The sequence below is a fragment of the Erpetoichthys calabaricus genome, chromosome 11 (genome assembly GCF_900747795.2).
Source record: "Erpetoichthys calabaricus chromosome 11, fErpCal1.3, whole genome shotgun sequence".
Classification (NCBI taxonomy): Eukaryota; Metazoa; Chordata; class Cladistia; order Polypteriformes; family Polypteridae; genus Erpetoichthys; species Erpetoichthys calabaricus.
This window is the reverse complement of record NC_041404.2, coordinates 29,290,363-29,309,951: the sequence shown is the minus strand read 5'-3', so window position 1 is coordinate 29,309,951 and position 19,589 is coordinate 29,290,363. Positions and strand designations below refer to the sequence as shown.

General features: G+C 37.3%; 1 protein-coding gene across 19 annotated transcripts in view; it reads right to left on the bottom strand.

The window, feature by feature from the left end:
- Positions 1–663: 663 nt before the first annotated feature.
- The window catches only part of znf346 (zinc finger protein 346), a 36,454-nt gene continuing 17,528 nt past the window's right edge, over positions 664–19,589 (bottom strand). Inside the window, exons 5-10 of one of the 19 annotated variants that reach the window (XM_051933921.1) lie at positions 14,405–14,617; positions 11,442–11,532; positions 2,137–2,272; positions 1,993–2,100; positions 1,921–1,956; positions 664–1,848 (exon numbers count right to left, since the gene is read on the bottom strand). In XM_051933921.1, coding sequence (XP_051789881.1) covers positions 1,645–1,848; positions 1,921–1,956; positions 1,993–2,100; positions 2,137–2,272; positions 11,442–11,532; positions 14,405–14,617 — 788 coding nt within the window. In that variant the 3' untranslated portion in view covers positions 664–1,644. Of the gene's footprint in view, positions 1,885–1,920; positions 2,273–4,334; positions 4,804–11,441; positions 11,533–14,404; positions 14,618–19,589 lie in introns of those variants that run through there. The other 18 variants (XM_051933927.1, XM_051933931.1, XM_051933926.1 and 15 more) reach the window with 18 other exon arrangements.

Below are 19,589 nucleotides of genomic sequence, written 5' to 3'. Positions count from 1 at the left end.
ACCATTCTGTGTTCCCTTTTCGGTGTTTCCATAACAGAAAGAACTGCTGTGTTATATTATGTGGCCTACATTTAAAATCCATAGCGTGCATTTACTCCCAAAAATGGCCCATTTAGGGAATAACATTAAAATTTCTTATTAAGTTGAGAAATAAATCATTTAGACCCTCTGCATAAGTGAAATTTCCTAAACAAAATCTGGTATCTACATAAAAAGCAATCAAATGAACCGTGCCATGGAATGCAACTCCCTTCTGTGGATAACAGGATTTTGTCTTTCTTTATGAAAGAATATGCATTATACATACGTAAATAAAAGGCAAAGGTTACTTTCATACTGATGAAAGATTAGAAACCTAATGTTTCAGCTACACACAGGAAGGCTTAACAGCAGAAATGTTGCACTTCTTACCTTTTATCAGCTTGAAATTACCTTTACCTATCTTCCCCTGTTGAAGAATGCACACTAATGAAGCCCTTCTCTCACCTCCATATTAGAGTATACAATATTTTTGTGCCAATCCACTGAGTGGAATTTAGATGCAAACACTGTGCCCTTTTATGCTACTTCTTTGCTTCATCCAAGTGTTGTATATAAACCGAGAAAGATGAAAGGAACCAGTCTGCAAATGCTACAAAGAATCACACTCAGACTTTTCAAATATGAGGTGAAAGTGTAAAACAATGAAACAACTTTACTGTCATAAATGAAACTGCAAACACTGCTACTTCACAGCCTACAGACAGCTGAAAGCTGCTGTCATCCATAATAAAAAAATACTATTAGTGAAGCAGAAGGAAAAGAAGAACTGGTTATCACTAAGAAGGGCCATGTGGAAATAACTAAACTACTCCTCATGGGCAAAAGGAAAACAGTTCTACTTTGGCTGCGTTTCTATCAACCATTCAAACTTTAAATGCTACTTCCTACACAAAAGAAATTAAACACTTTTGGGAAATTTTCAAAAGGTACACGTCTCTAAGTTAATTATGCCCCTGTCCTTGATCGCTTAATAAGTCATAACAGAAAAAGAAACCTCTTTCTAAACAGATGAACAAATCAAATAATTAATATTGCAAAGTGCAATCTAAGTCTTTAAAAATTTCAATTCACTTTAAAATTACTCAATAAAATTGGAAAGATGAAGCTCAGTTCTAATAAAAAAAAATTTTTGCTATGGAGATTTACAACTAAATTCCCAGGATTTCAAATGCATCTTAAAGTTCTTATAAAAGCTAAACAGAGACTAAAATATTTGGATAAACATTCTGACACCAAACCGGAGGTAAGTTTTTACAAGAAAATTACAAGATACAAAGGTAGTTCTGCTCTTTTCAGAAATTATTTACAGATAGATCTGCAACGGTACCAGGAAACCAGTGTTAACAAGAATTACCATAAAGCAGGACAAAGAACTTAAAACATCCACGAGAAGTAAACTGAAGTTTAAAAGACAAAAATAGTAATAAACAATGTGAGAACTGAGCTTTATCTGAATTTCTCATTTCTAACTTAGGAGTCTGATTCTATTTAACAATGCTTTCAAGGAGATGTCTTCATGAGTTTAAGGTTAATAATGTTCTTTGGGCAGGTTTTCACACATAATCTTGACTGTAACTTGAAAAATTATCAACAGATCCCACATCAGGGATTTTCGGACTCTTCTAGGTTTTCGGGCTCTTGTAGATCGTCAGACTCTTCTAGGTTTTCGGGCTCTTGTAGATCGTCAGACTCTTCTAGGTTTTCGGGCTCTTGTAGGTCGTCAGACTCTTCTAGGTTTTCGGGCTCTTGTAGGTCGTCAGACTCTTCTAGGTTTTCGGGCTCTTGTAGGTCGTCAGACTCTTCTAGGTTTTCGGGCTCTTGTAGGTCGTCAGACTCTTCTAGGTTTTCGGGCTCTTGTACGTTGTCAGAATCTTCTAGGTTTTCGGGCTCTTGTACGTTGTCAGAATCTTCTAGGTTTTCGGGCTCTTGTACGTTGTCAGAATCTTCTAGGTTTTCGGGCTCTTTTACGTTGTCAGAATCTTCTAGGTTTTCGGGCTCTTTTACGTTGTCAGAATCTTCTAGATTTTCGGGCTCTTTTACGTTGTCAGAATCTTGTAGGTTTTTGGGGTCTTTTACGTTGTCAGAATCTTGTAGGTTTTTGGGCTCTTGTACGTTGTCAGATTCTTGCAGGTTTTCAGGCTCTTGTAGCTCTTGAAGGTTGTCTGACTCTTGAAGGTTGTCTGACTCTTTCTGTGGTGATGAAGGTGTATTATCTTTTTTCCCTTTCATCCTATTGAAAGAAAAAGAAAGTATTGATTTAGAAAGAGTTCACCAGTTAACAGACATGCACTATTCATCTGCTCACAACACTCTGACCCTTGCACTCAATGAAAAGCATTACACAAAAATAAATTTAAGTCAAATGAATTAATCTATATTTTTAAATACATATATTTCAACCAATGTTTCAGGTAGGAGATCTACACCATAAATATATAAACTAACGCACACATACAAATATAAAGCACATTATATTCTTTGTCTTTTCATAAAAACATACTATTTGATTACATTCAATACATTAGCTGTTTAAAGAAATAGTAAACAGTTTGAAGAGTTGCAACAAACAATTTTCAAAACAGTAACATAAATTAACTGTCACCAGAATGTCAGTGTAATTTTAAAGAACATGCTCATAAATATTAAACACTATTCAATTGCCATAGACATGTATGTGATAAACAGATAAATTAAACTAACAATGCTGGTTTCTTCTTGATCATCTAATCTTTAAACTACATACTTAAACTAGTCTGACACACACATCTTTTAAAATATAGTAAAATACATTAGCACCTTCTCTGAAGTCCTGAAACTCACACACTGAATATCTTCAGGAATTAATTTCAACTGACTTCTAAAAGAATGTCAACCATAAAAAGAATACCAAGACACTTTGTTAAAAATGTCATGGTCCCAGCCTCTCCTTTAGTTAGATTACTACAGTTTCAAACTGGCCAAGTTACACAGTGGACTTGGCTTTTGTTAATTTATGCAATTTCAGGCAAAAGATATAAAATATGTAGAGTAGTAGAGAAAACTCTGATCAAAATACCAGGAGATGACTGAACAGAGTGTGCCTGAATGAAAATTGTTTTTCACTGTCATGTTAATAATGCAATGGAGAGCTGTTTAGGTGGGGCCGGCTCCATGACATCATCTGGAGCGCACTTGCTTGGTCTCCTGCCACTGTGCTCTCTACAAGTACCTACACTTCATCACTGTCACACACATCAATAGACTCTGGTTACGCCATAGTGCTCACATCTGTTAAACTCCCAAATGAAGATATCAAATTAGAGAGAGCATAATTAATAACACTGTTTGACCATTAAACAAGAATCTTACTTTGTAAATCCAATGTCAAAATGCAAATTAAAAAGAAATGCATGATAAACTCCAGGAACACAGTTTGGTAATTTACTGTAAAATATATGTATATGAGAAATACCTGTTAATATAAAAGTTCAATTTTTGAATTACGAGAATTCCAAAATGAACTTTCCAGGTTAAATTCAACTTTTTTGGTAAAAACTACCTAATAGCGCAAAACTGCAAAGCTTCCAAATCTTGTGCAGTATTACTTATTTTAATATATCATTGTAGTAAATTAAATTTGAAGCAGCATCTTGCCACTGAACAGCACACCGCAAATGCTTAATTTTCTATATATACTGAAACATCAGTGGCAGTTGATAAGGCCTACAAGAAATGATTAAGACATTTGGAATCTATAACTAAAATAATCAAACGGGAATATTAGACAGAAATAGTCCCATTTATTCACAAGATGATTTAATGTCTTTTATATTTTAAACCTCTCATTCAGCTTCGCTGCCTCAACACAAGCTACCTGCAAGCACAAGAGGAAATGATGCTGAACAAACAACATCTATTGTCCTCACCCTCAACAGAAGTTTAACCCTGTAGGCCTAAAGCATTCCTGCCAAGGTTCACAGGGAGGCCCTCGCAAATCACAGGAGACATTGAGGTTCAGTGAGTAAAGCAATACAAATACCAGCTGACTGATTCTTTTCCAGGGCAGCATCCAGTCAATTTAGGCTTGTCCCAGAGCTCCCCAGCCTTAAGCCAGCAAAACATGTGCATGCATCATTTAATATCAAGCTATACTGAAATGAGCAGTACTGTCAGTGAGGAGCTTTGACTCTTTTGAATGTAATCATGTCTTTATTCTGGTCCTAGAATATGCAGATCATCATAGATCATCTGCTAACCATACAAGATTTTCAAATATCTGTATAAAAAAAGTTAACTAGATCAAAATACCTACACTAAACAAGTCACCCGGAAAAAGGAACAGTGCGTAGCAAAGAAGGGTGCATCGTGTGGTCAGCAGGTCGCCGATTCAAGTCTTGTCTGTATCTTTCGCTGAAATAAGGCTGGGAAACTCCAGGATACTGCCGTTCAGGCTCATGGTTGCCAAGGCGAGGAAAGGAAAAGCTGGTTGACATTGCTTCACTCACCATACCATAGTCATCTCTCTGGCTAGAAACACGTCTTGGGGGGCTTGGAAGAAAAGACTGAGAACCATGGCTTGGCCCAAAGGACTGAGAACCATGGCTTGGAACAAAGGACTGAGAACCATGGCTTGGAACAAAGGACTGAGAACCATGGCTTGGAACAAAGGACTGAGAACCATGGGGTGGATATGTAGAGTGGTAGGTAGGGGCAGAAGAAGCCTTCTTTTGACTGTTCCTCCTTTGGCTTGGTGGGGACTGGAGAGGTGCAGAATTGCTCAAACTAGACATTTCAAGAACAGGAGGGAAGGGACAAAAAAGAAAAAAAATAATAACATCCACATGTAAGCTGAAACTTATTATTTAAATCTATACTTAAAAGACAAATACATTTTAACAAAACGCAATGCATTCAAAAAGTATCTTGACCCTTTTACATTTTGCTATGTTGCAGCCTTATACTAAAATCATTAAAATTCATGTTGTCTTCATCAAGCAACACTCAATACTCCAGAATGAAGAAGCGAAAACAGAATTTTTTGCAAACTTAACAAAAATAAAAAACTGAAATATTACATTGACAAGTATGTAGATCCATTGCTATGACACCTGAAATTTGGCTCAGGTATATCCCATTTTACTGATCATCATTAAGATGTTTCTATACTTTGTTTTGAGTCTAATTGACTGGACAGGATTAAGAAAGGCGCACACCCATCTATAGGAGGTCTGGTAGTTAACAATGTCTTTCAGAGTAATACTACAGGAAGTTTGGGGATGGCTGGGAGACTAGTCAGGGTCAAGGAAAGCTGAAGTACAGAAATACCTTTAATAAAAATCTGTTTGAGTGCTCTGGACCAAAGATTGGACTGAGCAAAAGTAACACAAGAGTGTCCTTCAGAGGCTCAGTTCAAGCCCAAACTTGAATCCAACTGAACATCTCTGGAAAGACTTGAAAACAGATGTCCACCTATGGTCTCGAGATTATCTGCAGAAAAGAATGAAAAAAAATCCCCATATCCAGGAGATAGAAGCTCATCATGTCATACCCAAGAAGACTCCAGGCTGTAACTGCTGCCAAAGTTGCTCAACTAAGTACTAAGTAAAAGTCCGACTATTGTCAATATGTTTTCAGTTTTTCATTCTTAATAAAACTGCAAAAACTTACAAAGCGAAAGCAGGATTTTAATTCTAGGATATTAAGTGATAATTGGTTTGGGGAAAAATTTGAACAATTTTGACATAAGGCTGCAACATAAAATGTGAAGAAAGCGAAGGGAGTCTAAAGACCTTTGGAATACACTGTACTTTAAGACATTACAAACCATTGTAGCAAAAAAACTGATTAGCCCCAAATGCAGATGCTTTGTGAAAGAAGTCTGGGAATTTTAAAATTACACTTAATACTAGATTCTCTGAAGCCTACGAAAAAACTTGGTATCCTGGGCCACCTTAAATCTGTTTGCAGCTTTCCATCAGCCTCTTTGGCTTTGTAAATGTGTTGACCAGTGCAAGCAACCTGCTATCCCATCCCCCTCACCGCTAGAGCTCATCTCGGGCAAAAGGTTCTCCCAGCTCAAGTCTTCTTTATCTGCATGTGAGGTCCTGTGAGTTGCATAGGGTAAATAATATATCATTATTTGGAAAACTTGCATTTCATGTGTGTTCCGTGTCTACAATGATAGAATGACAGGAAATGCGAGAAACGCAAGAAATGTTGAACAAATAACCTAACCTGGAAACTTTTTCATGTTATAGTACTAACGACAAAATTTTGACATGGAGTGTATAATATGTGAAGACTGAAGTCCAAATATCAAAAAAAAAAAAAAAAAAAAAACACTTTCACAAAAGGTACACTTATAACAATACAAGTGCGCTTTTATTCAAGAATATAATCGAAAAAAAGAAATTAGGTTAGGGTATGACGTGGATACGACTTCTTGAGTGGCGCAGCGATAAAAACTGCTGACTCATAATCAAGAGGTACCGGGATCTAATCTCAGCATCCTCCAGAATTAACATTTTGAGTAGGAACTGCTCTTGTTACTATTGTACAGTATAAAATATACGTTTGAGTCTGTAACATCCAGTGTAAATTTATGGTGCTTGTAAAGGTTACCGTTTCTTTTTTTTATAAATTCAGTTTTATTCTCTCAGTCACGTCCATGCTTGCTCCGATCGGACACTGCTATTTTCAAATAAAAAACGTGCTATAACAGAGGTGAACTCTGAGGATGAGGGTTCTACATCGGAAAAAGAGAACAGAAGCCCTCCCCGCAAGACACATCCACTCACATATAAGAACAATGCAACTGCACCAGGCGTAAAGGCGAAAGATGGCACCGCTTGGATATAGCAACAAGTTGGGCGTCATCCTGCCAGTAAGTCTGCTCACATGTCCTTCAAAAGAAAAAGCAGGGCTTACAGAGCTCACCAAGGTATCGTGCAAAGTCCTGTTTGTCATTATGTTTTGTAATTGTCTTTATATAAAAACATTTATATGTGACTTACAGTGGGTACAGAAAAGAATCACTCCCTTCGAAATATTCCCATTTTTTTTGCTTTACAGTCTTAAATGAAAACACACAAACCAATATTTTTTCCAACTTTACTTACTCAACGCAATCTATAATATCCAAGTGAAAGATATCACAGCTACAGTTAAGAATTTTAAAAAATAAAAAACAAATACTGAGATTAATAAAGCATCACCCCCCTCCTAAACAATATTTGTAAACTCAATCAGGTGTAAGTGCCCACCATTTCCATTGCAGACCATGGTTACTGGCTTCCACCTATGATCAATTGTAATCAGTGTGATTAGTGAAGCGTAAAAACAGCTGTTCCTGGAGAATTCCCTTGCTTGGTAGTGCAACTGACAGCAAATAACCGACTATGAGTGGACACTTTCAAAAGATCTCAGGGATAGAGTTGTGGACAGACATAAGCCAGGAGATGGATACAAAAAAAAATCTCAAAGGCTTTATCAATCCCAAGGGGCACAGTAAAGTCCATAATAAAGAAGTGGCAAGTGTTTGGTACTACTAAGACCCTCCCTGGATCTAGCCATCCCTCCAAACTGGATGGAAGAGCAAGGAGGAAACTGGTAAGAGAGGCTACCACTTTGAAGAGTTACAGGATTTTATGGCAAAGAGTGGTCATTGAGTGCATGCGACAACAATTTCACAAGCGCTCCACAATTGTGGCTTCTTCAAGAGGGTCGCAAGGAAAAAAACACTTCTCAAGAAAGGCCACATTAAGGCTCGTTTGAGCTTTGCCAGAATGCACCTTGAAGATTCTGATGCCAAGTGGAAAAAAGTTTTATGGTCAGATGAGACCAAAATTGAACTATCTGGCCTCAATACCAAATGGTACACCTGGTGGAAATCCAATGCAGCTCACCATCCAGAACACACCATACCTATAGTAAAGCATGGAGGTGGTAGTATCCTATTGTAGGGGTGTTTCTCTGCCGCAGGGCCTGGGGCTCTCGTTAGGGTAGAAGGAAAAATGGATGGGGCAAAATACCGCCAAATTATTGAGGGAAAACCTGCTACCCTCTGCCAGAAAGTTAAAGATAGACAGAATGTTCACCTTTCAACATGACAACGACCTGAAGCACACAGCAAAATTGACCACACGGTGGCTGAAGGAGAAAAAAAGTGAATGTCCTTGTGTGGCCCAGTCACAGCCCAGACCTAAATCCCATTGAAAATCTGTGGAAAGATTTGAAGATAGCAGTCCACCAATGCTCACCAACCAATTTGACCAAACTTGAACAGTTCTGTAAAGAAAACTGGGAAAATATTGCTCTATCTAGATGTGCAAAGCTGATAGAGAAGTATCCCAAAAGACTCAAGGCTGTCATTACAGCAAAAGGTGGTTCAACAAAATATTGACATTGGGGGTTGATCCTTTATTATTCTCAGTATGTCTTATTTTTTATAATTTTTCTGAACTGTAGCTTTGATATCTTTTACTTGGATGTTATAGGTTGCATTGAGTAAGTAAAGCTGGGAAGAAATATGTTTTGTGTGTGTTTTCATTTAACGCTGTAAAGCATAATAAATGGGAATATTTCGAAGGGGGTGATTCTTTTCTATACCCATTGTATATACAAGCCAGATCGAAAGTTATTTACCTTGATTTATTTACTTATCTTCCAACAGCGTAAAGTCACAAGTAGACTGCAGAGCTTCCTCTGTTTTATCGACACTGGCATGCTCACAAAGTACATGTGTACTGAAGTGACTTTAGCTGCAGGTGGAAGCTCCTGTTGCACCCTACGCAACTGTGTTTGATCTTATTCAGGAAAAGATCGCAGTCGCCCCACGGGAGAAAGCCTTTCCGAGACTAAGGTTATAAAGCTTATGAAACTGTTTCTGGACAAAGGCAGAACCGTAACAACAGTTGCATGGAGCTTCCACCTGCAGTTAAAGTCACTTCAGTACACATGTACTTTGTGAGCATGCCAGTGTCGATAAAACAGAGGAAGCTCTGCAGTCTACTTGTGACTAAATCAATTTAAATAACATTCTATCTGGCTTTTATACAACAAATATTTTTATATAAAGACCATCACAAAACATAATCACAAACAGGACTTTGCACGATATCTTGGCAAGCTTTGTCGGCCCTGCTTTTTCTTTGAAGGACACGTGTGGGGCAGACCGACTGGCAGGATGACACCAGACCTGTTGCTGCATCCAAACGGTGCCATCTTTCATCTTTATGCCTGGTGCAGCTGCATTGTTCTTATATGTGAGTGGACGTTTCTTGTGGGGAGGGCTCCTGCTCTCTCTCTCTCTGATGTAGAACCCTCATCCGAGTTCACTCTCTATTATAGCACGTCTTTATTTGAAAACAGCAGTGTCAGATCGGGGTGAGCGTGAACGTGACAGAGAATAAAACTGAATAAATAAAAAAAACTGTAACCTTTACAAGCACCATAAATTTACACCGGATGTTACAGACAAATCAAATGTATGTTTTTTACTGTACAATAGTAATTATAAGAGCAGTTCCTACTCAAAATGGTAATTCTAGAGGGCACTCAGATTCGATCCCAGTACCTCTTGATTATGAGTTATCAATTATGAGTCGTATCCACGTCATACCCTAACCTAATTTCTTTTTTTCGTTATTTTCTTGAATAAAAGCGCACTTGTTTGTTACAAGTGTACCTTTTGTGAAAGTGTTTATTTGATATTTGGACTTCACTCTTCACACATTATACACTCCATGTCAAAATTTTGTTGTTAGTACTATAACATGAAAAAGTTTCCATTTTAGGTATTTGTTCAACATTTCTTGCATTTCTCGCATTTCCTGTCATTCGATCATTGTAGACACGGAACACACATGAAATGCATGTTTTCCAAATAACGATATACTATTTTTCCTATGCAACTCACAGGACCTCACATGCAGATAAAGAAGATTTGAGCTGGGAGAAGTTTTTGCCCGAGATCAGCTCCGGTGGTGGGTTGGGGGTGGTAGGTGGATTGGGGGAATTGGGATAGCAGGCTGCTTGCGCTGGTCGACACATTTACAAAGCAAAAGAGGCTGATGGAGTGGTGCAAACAGATTTAAGGTGGGCAGGGATAACAAGTTTTTTCATAGGCTTCAGGAATTCTAGTGTTAAGCACACTGAGTAGAAAATATATGCACCCATTTTCTCTTGAGCAGTCATTTATTCCAATTATATTTTTTCACCATGTTGGAGGAAAGTTAATTCTTCAAATCATGCAGAAAACTAAACAAAGAACAAACTATGCAGCAGCAGCGTATCAGTCTCAGCTATTTATTCTTTATGGTATGCTGATATAAATGATGCTTGTAAATGCACTTTAAACTGAAAGCACAAAAAAATATATTCGCTTCTGCTTTGCAGTCATTGTAATTGATAAGGCTCTGGTTCCCTGCCTGAGAATCAGCAGATAAAAATGGAAGCTGAATTTTCAGGATGACCAGGGAAATTAGGGGTATGAAAAGCATATTGTCTAGCAATGTACTGGAAACCCATCCAGGATTTCCAAATACTTAATCAAAGACAACGCAGGAGGGACTGAATGTGAATTTGAGGAAGTAGTATGACAGGAAATTAGATGGTTGAATATATCATTCCAGGTAATCTAGCAATACATCCAGAAAATACTCTCATCACACAGGAGTAAAATGAAAGCCACTAACAGAAATGTAAATCTATCAATCTACAATATTTCAATCTTGAATTGGTAAGATTCAAATACTGTGTCTGTATTAAAATCTCATTGTGTGCACAACTAGAGATAACTTATTTACAGTACAACAAACAGACTATTTACAACCTGTAAGTGGTAAGAAAATGGCTAGCAATTCTCAGCTTATAATGTACTAGTGATGTTAATGACTGACACAGGTTTTATAATATACCCTGAACTATGTCTTCAAACATACTCACTTGAAACATATAAAATAACAAATGCAATCTATCACTAATTAAACTCAATTAACAGAAATCTAATGTGATCCAAATGTTACATTAGCCATATCCATTGTAGTTGCCTTTCTTCCACCAGTTGCTGTCAAATTGCGTTTTGACATATGAATGATGTAACTGACTAGAGACAGTATGAATGAACTCAGGTAACAATACTGTGTTCTTATATGGAGAAGCGATGGGGGGTGCAGGTAAATTTTTCTTTTTAAAAATGATCACGTGATTATTATGAAGAAACACTGCTTTTGTTGCATGTATTAGAACTGTATTTATAATTACAAAGAGCAAGAGCTCAACAAGTAGATTTAACTGAATTTAAGTGCATAACTGATGAAAAAATATTAAATACTATGATTACTGTATCCAAAATTTTAAAAGTAAAACTGAAATCTTGTGCTAGACCCCCTCTCCCCATAGAATTGCTAATGGATACTTACTGGTTCTTGTGCTTGGCTCCACTGATGTGTGCTTGATACTGCTCTACGGAGTTCAGCTCAATCTTACACAGTGTACACTGGTACCCTTTGACTGTGAAGGATGCAAAAAGGTAAAGTCAGTCTGGATTTGCTGTAGCCTCCTTACCATTACATTTTTTTCGAAAGAACATGTAAAAAAGCAGTGCATTTTTTGGCTTGAAAAATTACATATTTATTAAATCTGATCTTTCTACTGTAAAACATGCAAAACACTAAAAGTCAGAAAGGTAGAAAGTATAATAATGATACAAATATGTTAATACTGTATATACTGTCAAAATGTGTCATTCATGTGGTATATCTTGAAGCAAGGTGAAATACACAATCCAACGTTAAAGTCAGGACAACAGTAGCGTGATTCCTTGCCGATTTTCTTTTCAGTCTGATTTTGAACAGCACACTGCACATGTGCAATTGACATGAGCATCATTTTTGGATTCATCAGAATCGCTTTCGATTTTACTGTCCGTTTCAGTTTCACTGCCTGAAGAAAGATTCACTTCATCATCACTGCTCATATCACTGTCAAGAGCGTGCAGCACGTGTTTCTTACAAGATGCCATTATGAGACTGGGAAAAGATGTGTCTGTACCATTGCCTGGGTAACACTCGTGCATGTTGCTTACGCAAAACACACCTATATCGTTTCCTGACCGATGCTCTGCACTAACACTGTTACAGCCCAAGTAATCCTTGGGTCTAATGCTTCCACAAGACGCATCTATACAATTGCACGAATGACGCTCAGGACTAATGCTTTTAGAACTGCCTTTACAGCTGAGTGACACTCGGGTCTAACGCTAAGAAGGTTAAAAACAATTTGTCAGAATTTCTACTTGTATAAACAGATATCTAGGAAATAATATAGATTTATTTTTCTAATTCCATGCAAGCCTTCAAGGAACTTATTTTTTCCCAAAACTCTTCACATCTACACCATGAATCAACACATTAGATAAAAATGCTCAGTAGGCTTACAACCTAATTAGATTTTACTTGACATTTTCATCTGTGTACACATATATTTAGGCTTCCCTTATGGTCTGACACAGATTTATTAGTTTAGTTTCTGTGAATTCCTGAACAGTACCATTTTATCATGTTGCACTGGCACAAAGGAGTACTCAAAATGTGAGCTAATTACAAGTTAAGGAATTTAAGTTTTAAACAAGCTTTTTCATGAAGAAAACTATAGCTGCTTAGCTTTAACCCTGCTTCAATTTACACAGTATAAAATGTCATGGGGAACAGACCAGAGGGCAAAAGCCATTTCAATCCTATAATGACACTTCTTCAGAAAAGGTCTCCATATAGAATGGCATTGCAAAATTTGGAAAATGTGAAACTACAGTAATCCCTCCTCCATCGCGGGGGTTGCGTTCCAGACCCCCCCGCGAAAGGTGAAAATCCGCGAAGTAGAAACCATATGTTTATATGGTTATTTTTATATTGTCATGCTTGGGTCACAGATTTGCACAGAAACACAGGAGGTTGTAGAGAGACAGGAACGTTATTCAAACACTGCAAACAAACATTTGTCTCTTTTTCAAAAGTTTAAACTGTGCTCCATGACAAGACAGAGATGACAGTTCCGTCTCACAATTAAAAGAATGCAAACATATCTTCCTCTTCAAAGGAGTGCGCGTCAGGAGCAGAGACTATCAGAAAGAGAGAGGAAAGCAAACAAATCAATAGGGCTGTTTGGCTTTTAAGTATGCGAAGCACCGCGGCACAAAGCAGTTACAATGAAGGCAGCAGCTCACACCCCCTCCGTCAGGAGCAGAAAGAGAGACAGAGGAAAAACAAACAATCAAAAATCAATACGCGCCCTTCGAGCAGCTGCACAAAAGATAGCAACGTGAAGATAATCTTTCAGCATTTTTAGACGAGCGTCCGTATCGTCCAGGTGTGTGAACAGCCCCCCTGCTCAATCCCCCTACGTCAGGATCAGAGAAAGTCAGCGCAAGAGAGAGAGAAAAGTAAGTTGGGTAGCTTCTCACCCATCTGCCAACAGCGTCCCTTGTATGAAATCAACTGGGCAAACCAACTGAGGAAGTATGTACCAGAAATTAAAAGACCCATTGTCCGCAGAAATCCGCGAACCAGCAAAAAATCCGCGATATATATTTAAATATGCTTACATATAAAATCCGCGATAGAGTGAAGCCGCGAAAGGCGAAGCACGATATAGCGAGGGATTACTGTACATTTTAATTCATAGTTAAAAAAACATAGTATCTCAGATAATTCTATCATAAAAATAATACGAGTGATCTTTATTTGTTACCTCCCAAAATGGAATTACTATCTAAAGTGCAGGCATACTATACAGGTGTAGAAGAAACAGTTTGCTGAAAGCATTACTGTAACCTAGAAGTGATATTCTTGTATTGGACATATTTATTCAGGAAAGATTGTGCTTGTTTAGGATAATAACAGGAAGGCACCTGGAATACTAACAACAATGATTACCACTGAAGGCACAATTTTCTAACTAATAATGAAAATGGAAAAAATCAATGTTTGTTTTCCATTCGCTTGTGAATGCCGTTTCCAATTTTTAAAGTAGCATTAATTCTGTATGCAGAAAAGTGTCTCTTTTCACTGTTAAGAAACCAAATTTGATTTATTTTGCAAAGTGAAGGATTGTTTCCTGAAAAATTAATTTGCTGTCCTATTTTTATTCTTTTTTTCTTTGGTAACATGGTTTGTTAATGAATAGTGAACTAAAACCTATTTTTTAAATTTTTTAAATTATGTTTGTAGTTTTATGTGCAAATTACACTTCTGAAATATGAAATTAGTATTCAAATTCAAGAAACCGTAACTGCTTATAAATGATTGAGTCCACATTTTGCCTTGAGAATCAGTTTTCTCCATTGACATTTGTCAAATCTGAATGACCAACTTTAAGGTAAACCTACCAAGTGTGGTGGATGGTCCATAATGTTCCATGAGCTTGACCTTGGTGATCTGCTTTTTGTGCTTCTTGCCCACATAATGTTGTTTTGCCATAAGTGGGTTGTTGAACCTGGTGTGGCATATTGAGCAGAACTTGTCAGGATCATTGCTAGCACCTTCTTCTGAAGCTATGCCTGTGGCTGATGACTTTTTCTTTGAAGCAGCAGTGGGCTTGGCTGAAAGATATAGAGACAGGTTAGGGTATGAAATACAAGGAAAGAATCTGTAAATGACATTCAACATAACACTGAAAAGTAACCTTTGCACTAAGAGGGGTTAAAGCCTTGAAATTTGGATTAAAGTGCAGCTTTTACAAAGACATACAGCACTGTGCATAAAACTTTAGAACTCGTTATTGGCAAAACTTACAATGGAGACCACCACCAAGTAGAATCTCACATTTAAAGAGAGATGTGTTGAGGACATCTAAGTGACAGTTAATCCTACACATTACTGCTTTTAGTACTTTTGCCTATGCTTACTTTATACCCTGATATTAAGGCATTCACGGTTTGATTACTTTCACTGCACACATCATTTGGTATTACAAGGAATTGTACCTATAAAATTTCTGCCATCATTCCAAAGATTTCTGAACAAGTGAACATACTATGAATTATATTAAACAGAACTATACTGTGGCTTTAAGTCCTGTTTATGTTAAAATGTAAATAATGATAAATTCTACCATATATATACCAAGAGGTGTGATTAAAAAACACACTGCTTTGTGTGCCAATATAGATTTTTTGTTATTGAAATGCTTACTAAGCAGAAAACAAATCCATGGTTTCAGCCTATCATAATTTAAAAATGTGCATACACTCTGCCAACTTCAAATTCTTAAAAATATTCTATTTAATATAACTGCAAATTGTAAAAAAAATAAAAAATAAAAATTAAGTATCGCTACAAACTATCAAAACAGTTAAAAAAAATTCTGTTTTCCCCAAACCACTTTAATCCATCTTATACTGCTATGGTGAACACAAACCAGGAGCACTGAACACAACTTGGATCCAACCCTACACATGGCACAAGTCCACTTCATACACAAAGGGTTAACTTTAAGTAATCCAATAAACCTAACATAAATATCTTTAGGATGTGGGGGAAAAATAGTACAACATAAGGAATAACACTTTTCTTTTAATGCACTATAGGGATGCACATACACAGTCAAAAGTTTTACAGCACCTCAGTTTTTTGAACTTTTATGAAAAGGCATGCAGTTTAATGTCTTAATGTTTCATGAAATCAAGGCAAAGAACAAATAAACAATAGCAAAAAAAAGACAAGGAATCTTTAAGTGTACAGAATTGTATTCAAATTTTTGATTCATTATAGTAGCCACCTTTTGCTGATATAACAGCCAACCTGTGATAACCCTTTTAATCCAGAATGCTAGTTACCCTGTGCAAGTCACCAACTCCTCCTCCACATTTGGCAGTTTATGTCACACACACTGAGGAACCATCCTTTCACCAACTTGACGGCATGCAAACATGCTGCGTGATTCATCAGTCCATAAGATTTTCTTCCTGTCTCCAGTAGTCCACAGTCAGTATTTCAAGTCTCTATTTTTGTCCTTTACAGAATGGCTTTTTTACTGCCACTTGACCTGTCAAACCTACAGCACAAAGTCTTCTCTTCACTATAGAAACTGACACTTGCTTTTCTCGACCACTGTTAAGCTCTGCTTGAAGCTGCTGTGCTGTAGGGAGTCTATCACATAAGTCGGTGACCCTCAGAAACTTTTCTGCTTGGGTGGTGACTTTGATAGAAGGAGATCTGGCAGAGCCAGAGTTTCTTCCAGTTTCCAATTGCCTTTGGATTGTGTAGGACACCACTGGATTCACCTGACACCGATTTTTTTTTTTTTTTGCAATATCTCTAAATGAAAGGTCTACACTTCTAAGGGTAATAATACTCTGTCTCATTTCATTTGTCAATTGCAGTTTTCTTGCCATTATCACTGGAATTGACAACTTTCTACAGTGCAAAATTGTCCAAGGTGTACTTCAGAGGGTATAGTAATACAGTCTGTTCCAACTGTGCTATAAGACAGAGGGGGTTTTTCAGTAAATTAACAGAGGATGGGACAAATGTGCTAATTGTTTGCTTCAATTTACAAGGCTTAACACTAGAATCCCTGAAGCCTACGAAAAAACTCTTAATCCCAGGCCACCTTAAATTCCTTTGCACCTCTCTGCTATCCCATCACCCCCCAACGCCACAGCTCAACTTGGGCAAAATGTTCTCCCAGCTCAAGTCTTGTTTATTTGGGTATGTGGGTAAATAAAATATTATTTGGAACACAGGCATTTCGTGTGTGTTCCGTGCCTATAATGATCTATGTAAATGTAGCATGACAGGAAATGCGAGAAATGCAAGAAACGTTGAACACATAGCTAAAACAAACTTTTTGCATGTTATAGTACTAACAACAAAATTTTGACATTAAGAGTTTAATGTGTGAATACTGAAGTTCAAATATCAAATAAGCACTTTCACAAAAGGTACATGAATAACGAAACAAGTGCGCTTTTATTGATGGACATAAGCGAAGATAAAGAAAAATCGGGTCAGGGTATGACGCTGACACTACCGCTTGGGTGGTGCAGCATTACGAACTGCTGACTCATAATCAAGAGGTTGCAGGTTCAATTCTGGGAGCTTCCCAGAATTACCGTTTTGAGTAGTGAGCTGCTCTTATTGTTACTATTGTACAATAAAAACATACATTTGATTTGAGTCTGTAACAGCTGGTGTAAATTTATGGTATTTATAAAGGTTAGTGGCTTTTTTCTTTTTTTTTTTTATTCAGTCTTCTTCTCTCAGTCACGTTTACGCTCCCCCAGATCTGACACTGATGTTTTCAAATAAAGACATGCTATAACAGAGGTGAACACAGATGAGAATAAGGGTTCTACATCAGAGGAAGAGAACAGAAGCCCTCCCCGCAAGAAACGTCCACTCACACATAAGAACAACGCAGCTGTACCAGGCACAAAGGCGAAAGATGGCACTGGTTAGATGCAGCAACAGGTCGGCATCATCCTTCTAGTCAGTCTGCCCCACGTGTCCTTCAACTAAACAGAAGGGCTTACAGAGCTCGCCAAGGTATTCTGCAAAGTTCTGTTTGCGTTTTGTGATGGTTTTTATGTTACTTATATAAAATCTACATTGAGTGTTGTTTAATTATATTTATTTACTTATCTTCCTACAGTATAAAGTCGCAACTAAATTGCAAAACTTCCTGTGTTTGATCGTCATGAGCATGCTGACAAAGTACATGTGCAATGCCACATCTTATTCAGGAAAAGATCCTAGTCACCCCAAAGGAGAAAGACTTTCCGAGACTAAGGTCATAAAGCTTATGGAGCCGTTTCTGAACAAAGGCAGAACCGTGAAAACAGTTGCATAAAATGCGATCTTCAACCTGCAGCTAAAGTCATTTGCGTACTGAAGCAGCATTGCACATGTACTTTGTAACCATGCCCGTGTCGATCAAACAGAGATAGCTCTGCATTCTACTTGTGACTTTACGCTGTAGGAAAATAAGTAAATAAATCAAGGTAAATAACATTTGATGTGGCTTTTATATAAGCAACATATAAATCACAAATGAAACTTTGCATAATACCTTGGCGAGTCAGCATGCCCTGCTGTTTCATTGAAGGACATGCGTGTGGAAGATTGACTGGCAGAATGACGGCTGACCTCTTGCGGAATCCAAACGGTGCCATCTTTTGCCTTTACAGCTGGTGCAGCTACATTGTTCTTATGTGTTAGTGGACATTTAAGGAGCCGTTTCTGAACAAAGGCAGAACCGTGATAACAGTTGCGTAAAATGGGATCTTCCACCTGAAGCTGAAGTAATTTGTGTATTGAAGCAGCATTGCACATGTGAGTTCACCTCTGTTATAGTACATCTTTATTTGAAAACAACAGTATGAGATCTGGGGCAGAATGAACGTGACTGAAAGAATAAGACTGAATTTAAAAAAAAAAAAAAAACCACACACAACACGCTAACCTTTAAAAGTTCCATAAATTTACACGGGCTGTTACAGACTCAAACCAAATGTTTGTTTTTATTGTATAATACTAACAATAAGAGCAGCTCACTACTCAAAATGGTAATTCTGGGAAGTACCCAGAATCGAACCCGCAACCTCTTGATTATAAGTCAGCTTTTCTTACTGCTGCATCACCCAAGTGGCCGTGTCAGCGGCATACCCTAACCCAATTTCTTTTTCTTCAGTTATATCCTTGGATAACAGCGCACTTGTTTTGTTATGAGTTTCTTTTGTGAAAGTGTTTGAACTTCAGTCTTCACACATATACACATCATGTTAAAATTTTTTCATTAGTACTATAACATGCAAAAAGTTTCTGTTTTAGCTATGTGTTCAACATTTCTTGCATTTCTCACATTTCCTGTCATCCGACATTTACACAGATTGTTGTAGACACGGAACACATATAAAATGCATGTGTTCCAAATAACAATATATTATTTACCCTATACAACTCCAGGCACCTCATACCCAGATAAACGAGACTTGAGCTGGAAGAACTTTTTGCCCGAGGTAAGCTTTGGCGGTGGGGGGGAGGTGGGATAGCAGTCTGCTTGCTGCTTGTGCTGATCAACACTTTTACAAAACAAACAATGCTAATGGAGAAGTGTGATGGAATTTATGGTGACACTGGGATTATGACTCTTTTCGTAGGCTTCAGGGATTCTAGTGTTAATTAGCTTTATAGCTGCAGAACATATGTAGGTTGTAAAGTATTCGTTGTTCTCTGAAGAAGGTCCATTTGTAATATTCTAAAATTTTCTTTTGTTCAGTTTTTCTTAACCTAAAGTTGAAATTTAAACTCTGGCAGTTGACCGCTTAGCTTTTCTCCATTTTAGGTCATTCATTGCATTTTAATTGATAAACTTTGAAGAAAAACTGAGGTGTTCTAAAACTTTTGACCAGTAGTGTATGGGCATAAAAGGCATTGTGATTGCATAAATGATTGCTTTGAGTGTAATTACCATATTATAAATTATACATATATATACACATATATATATATACATATATATATACACATATATATATACATATATATATGTACATACATATATATATACAC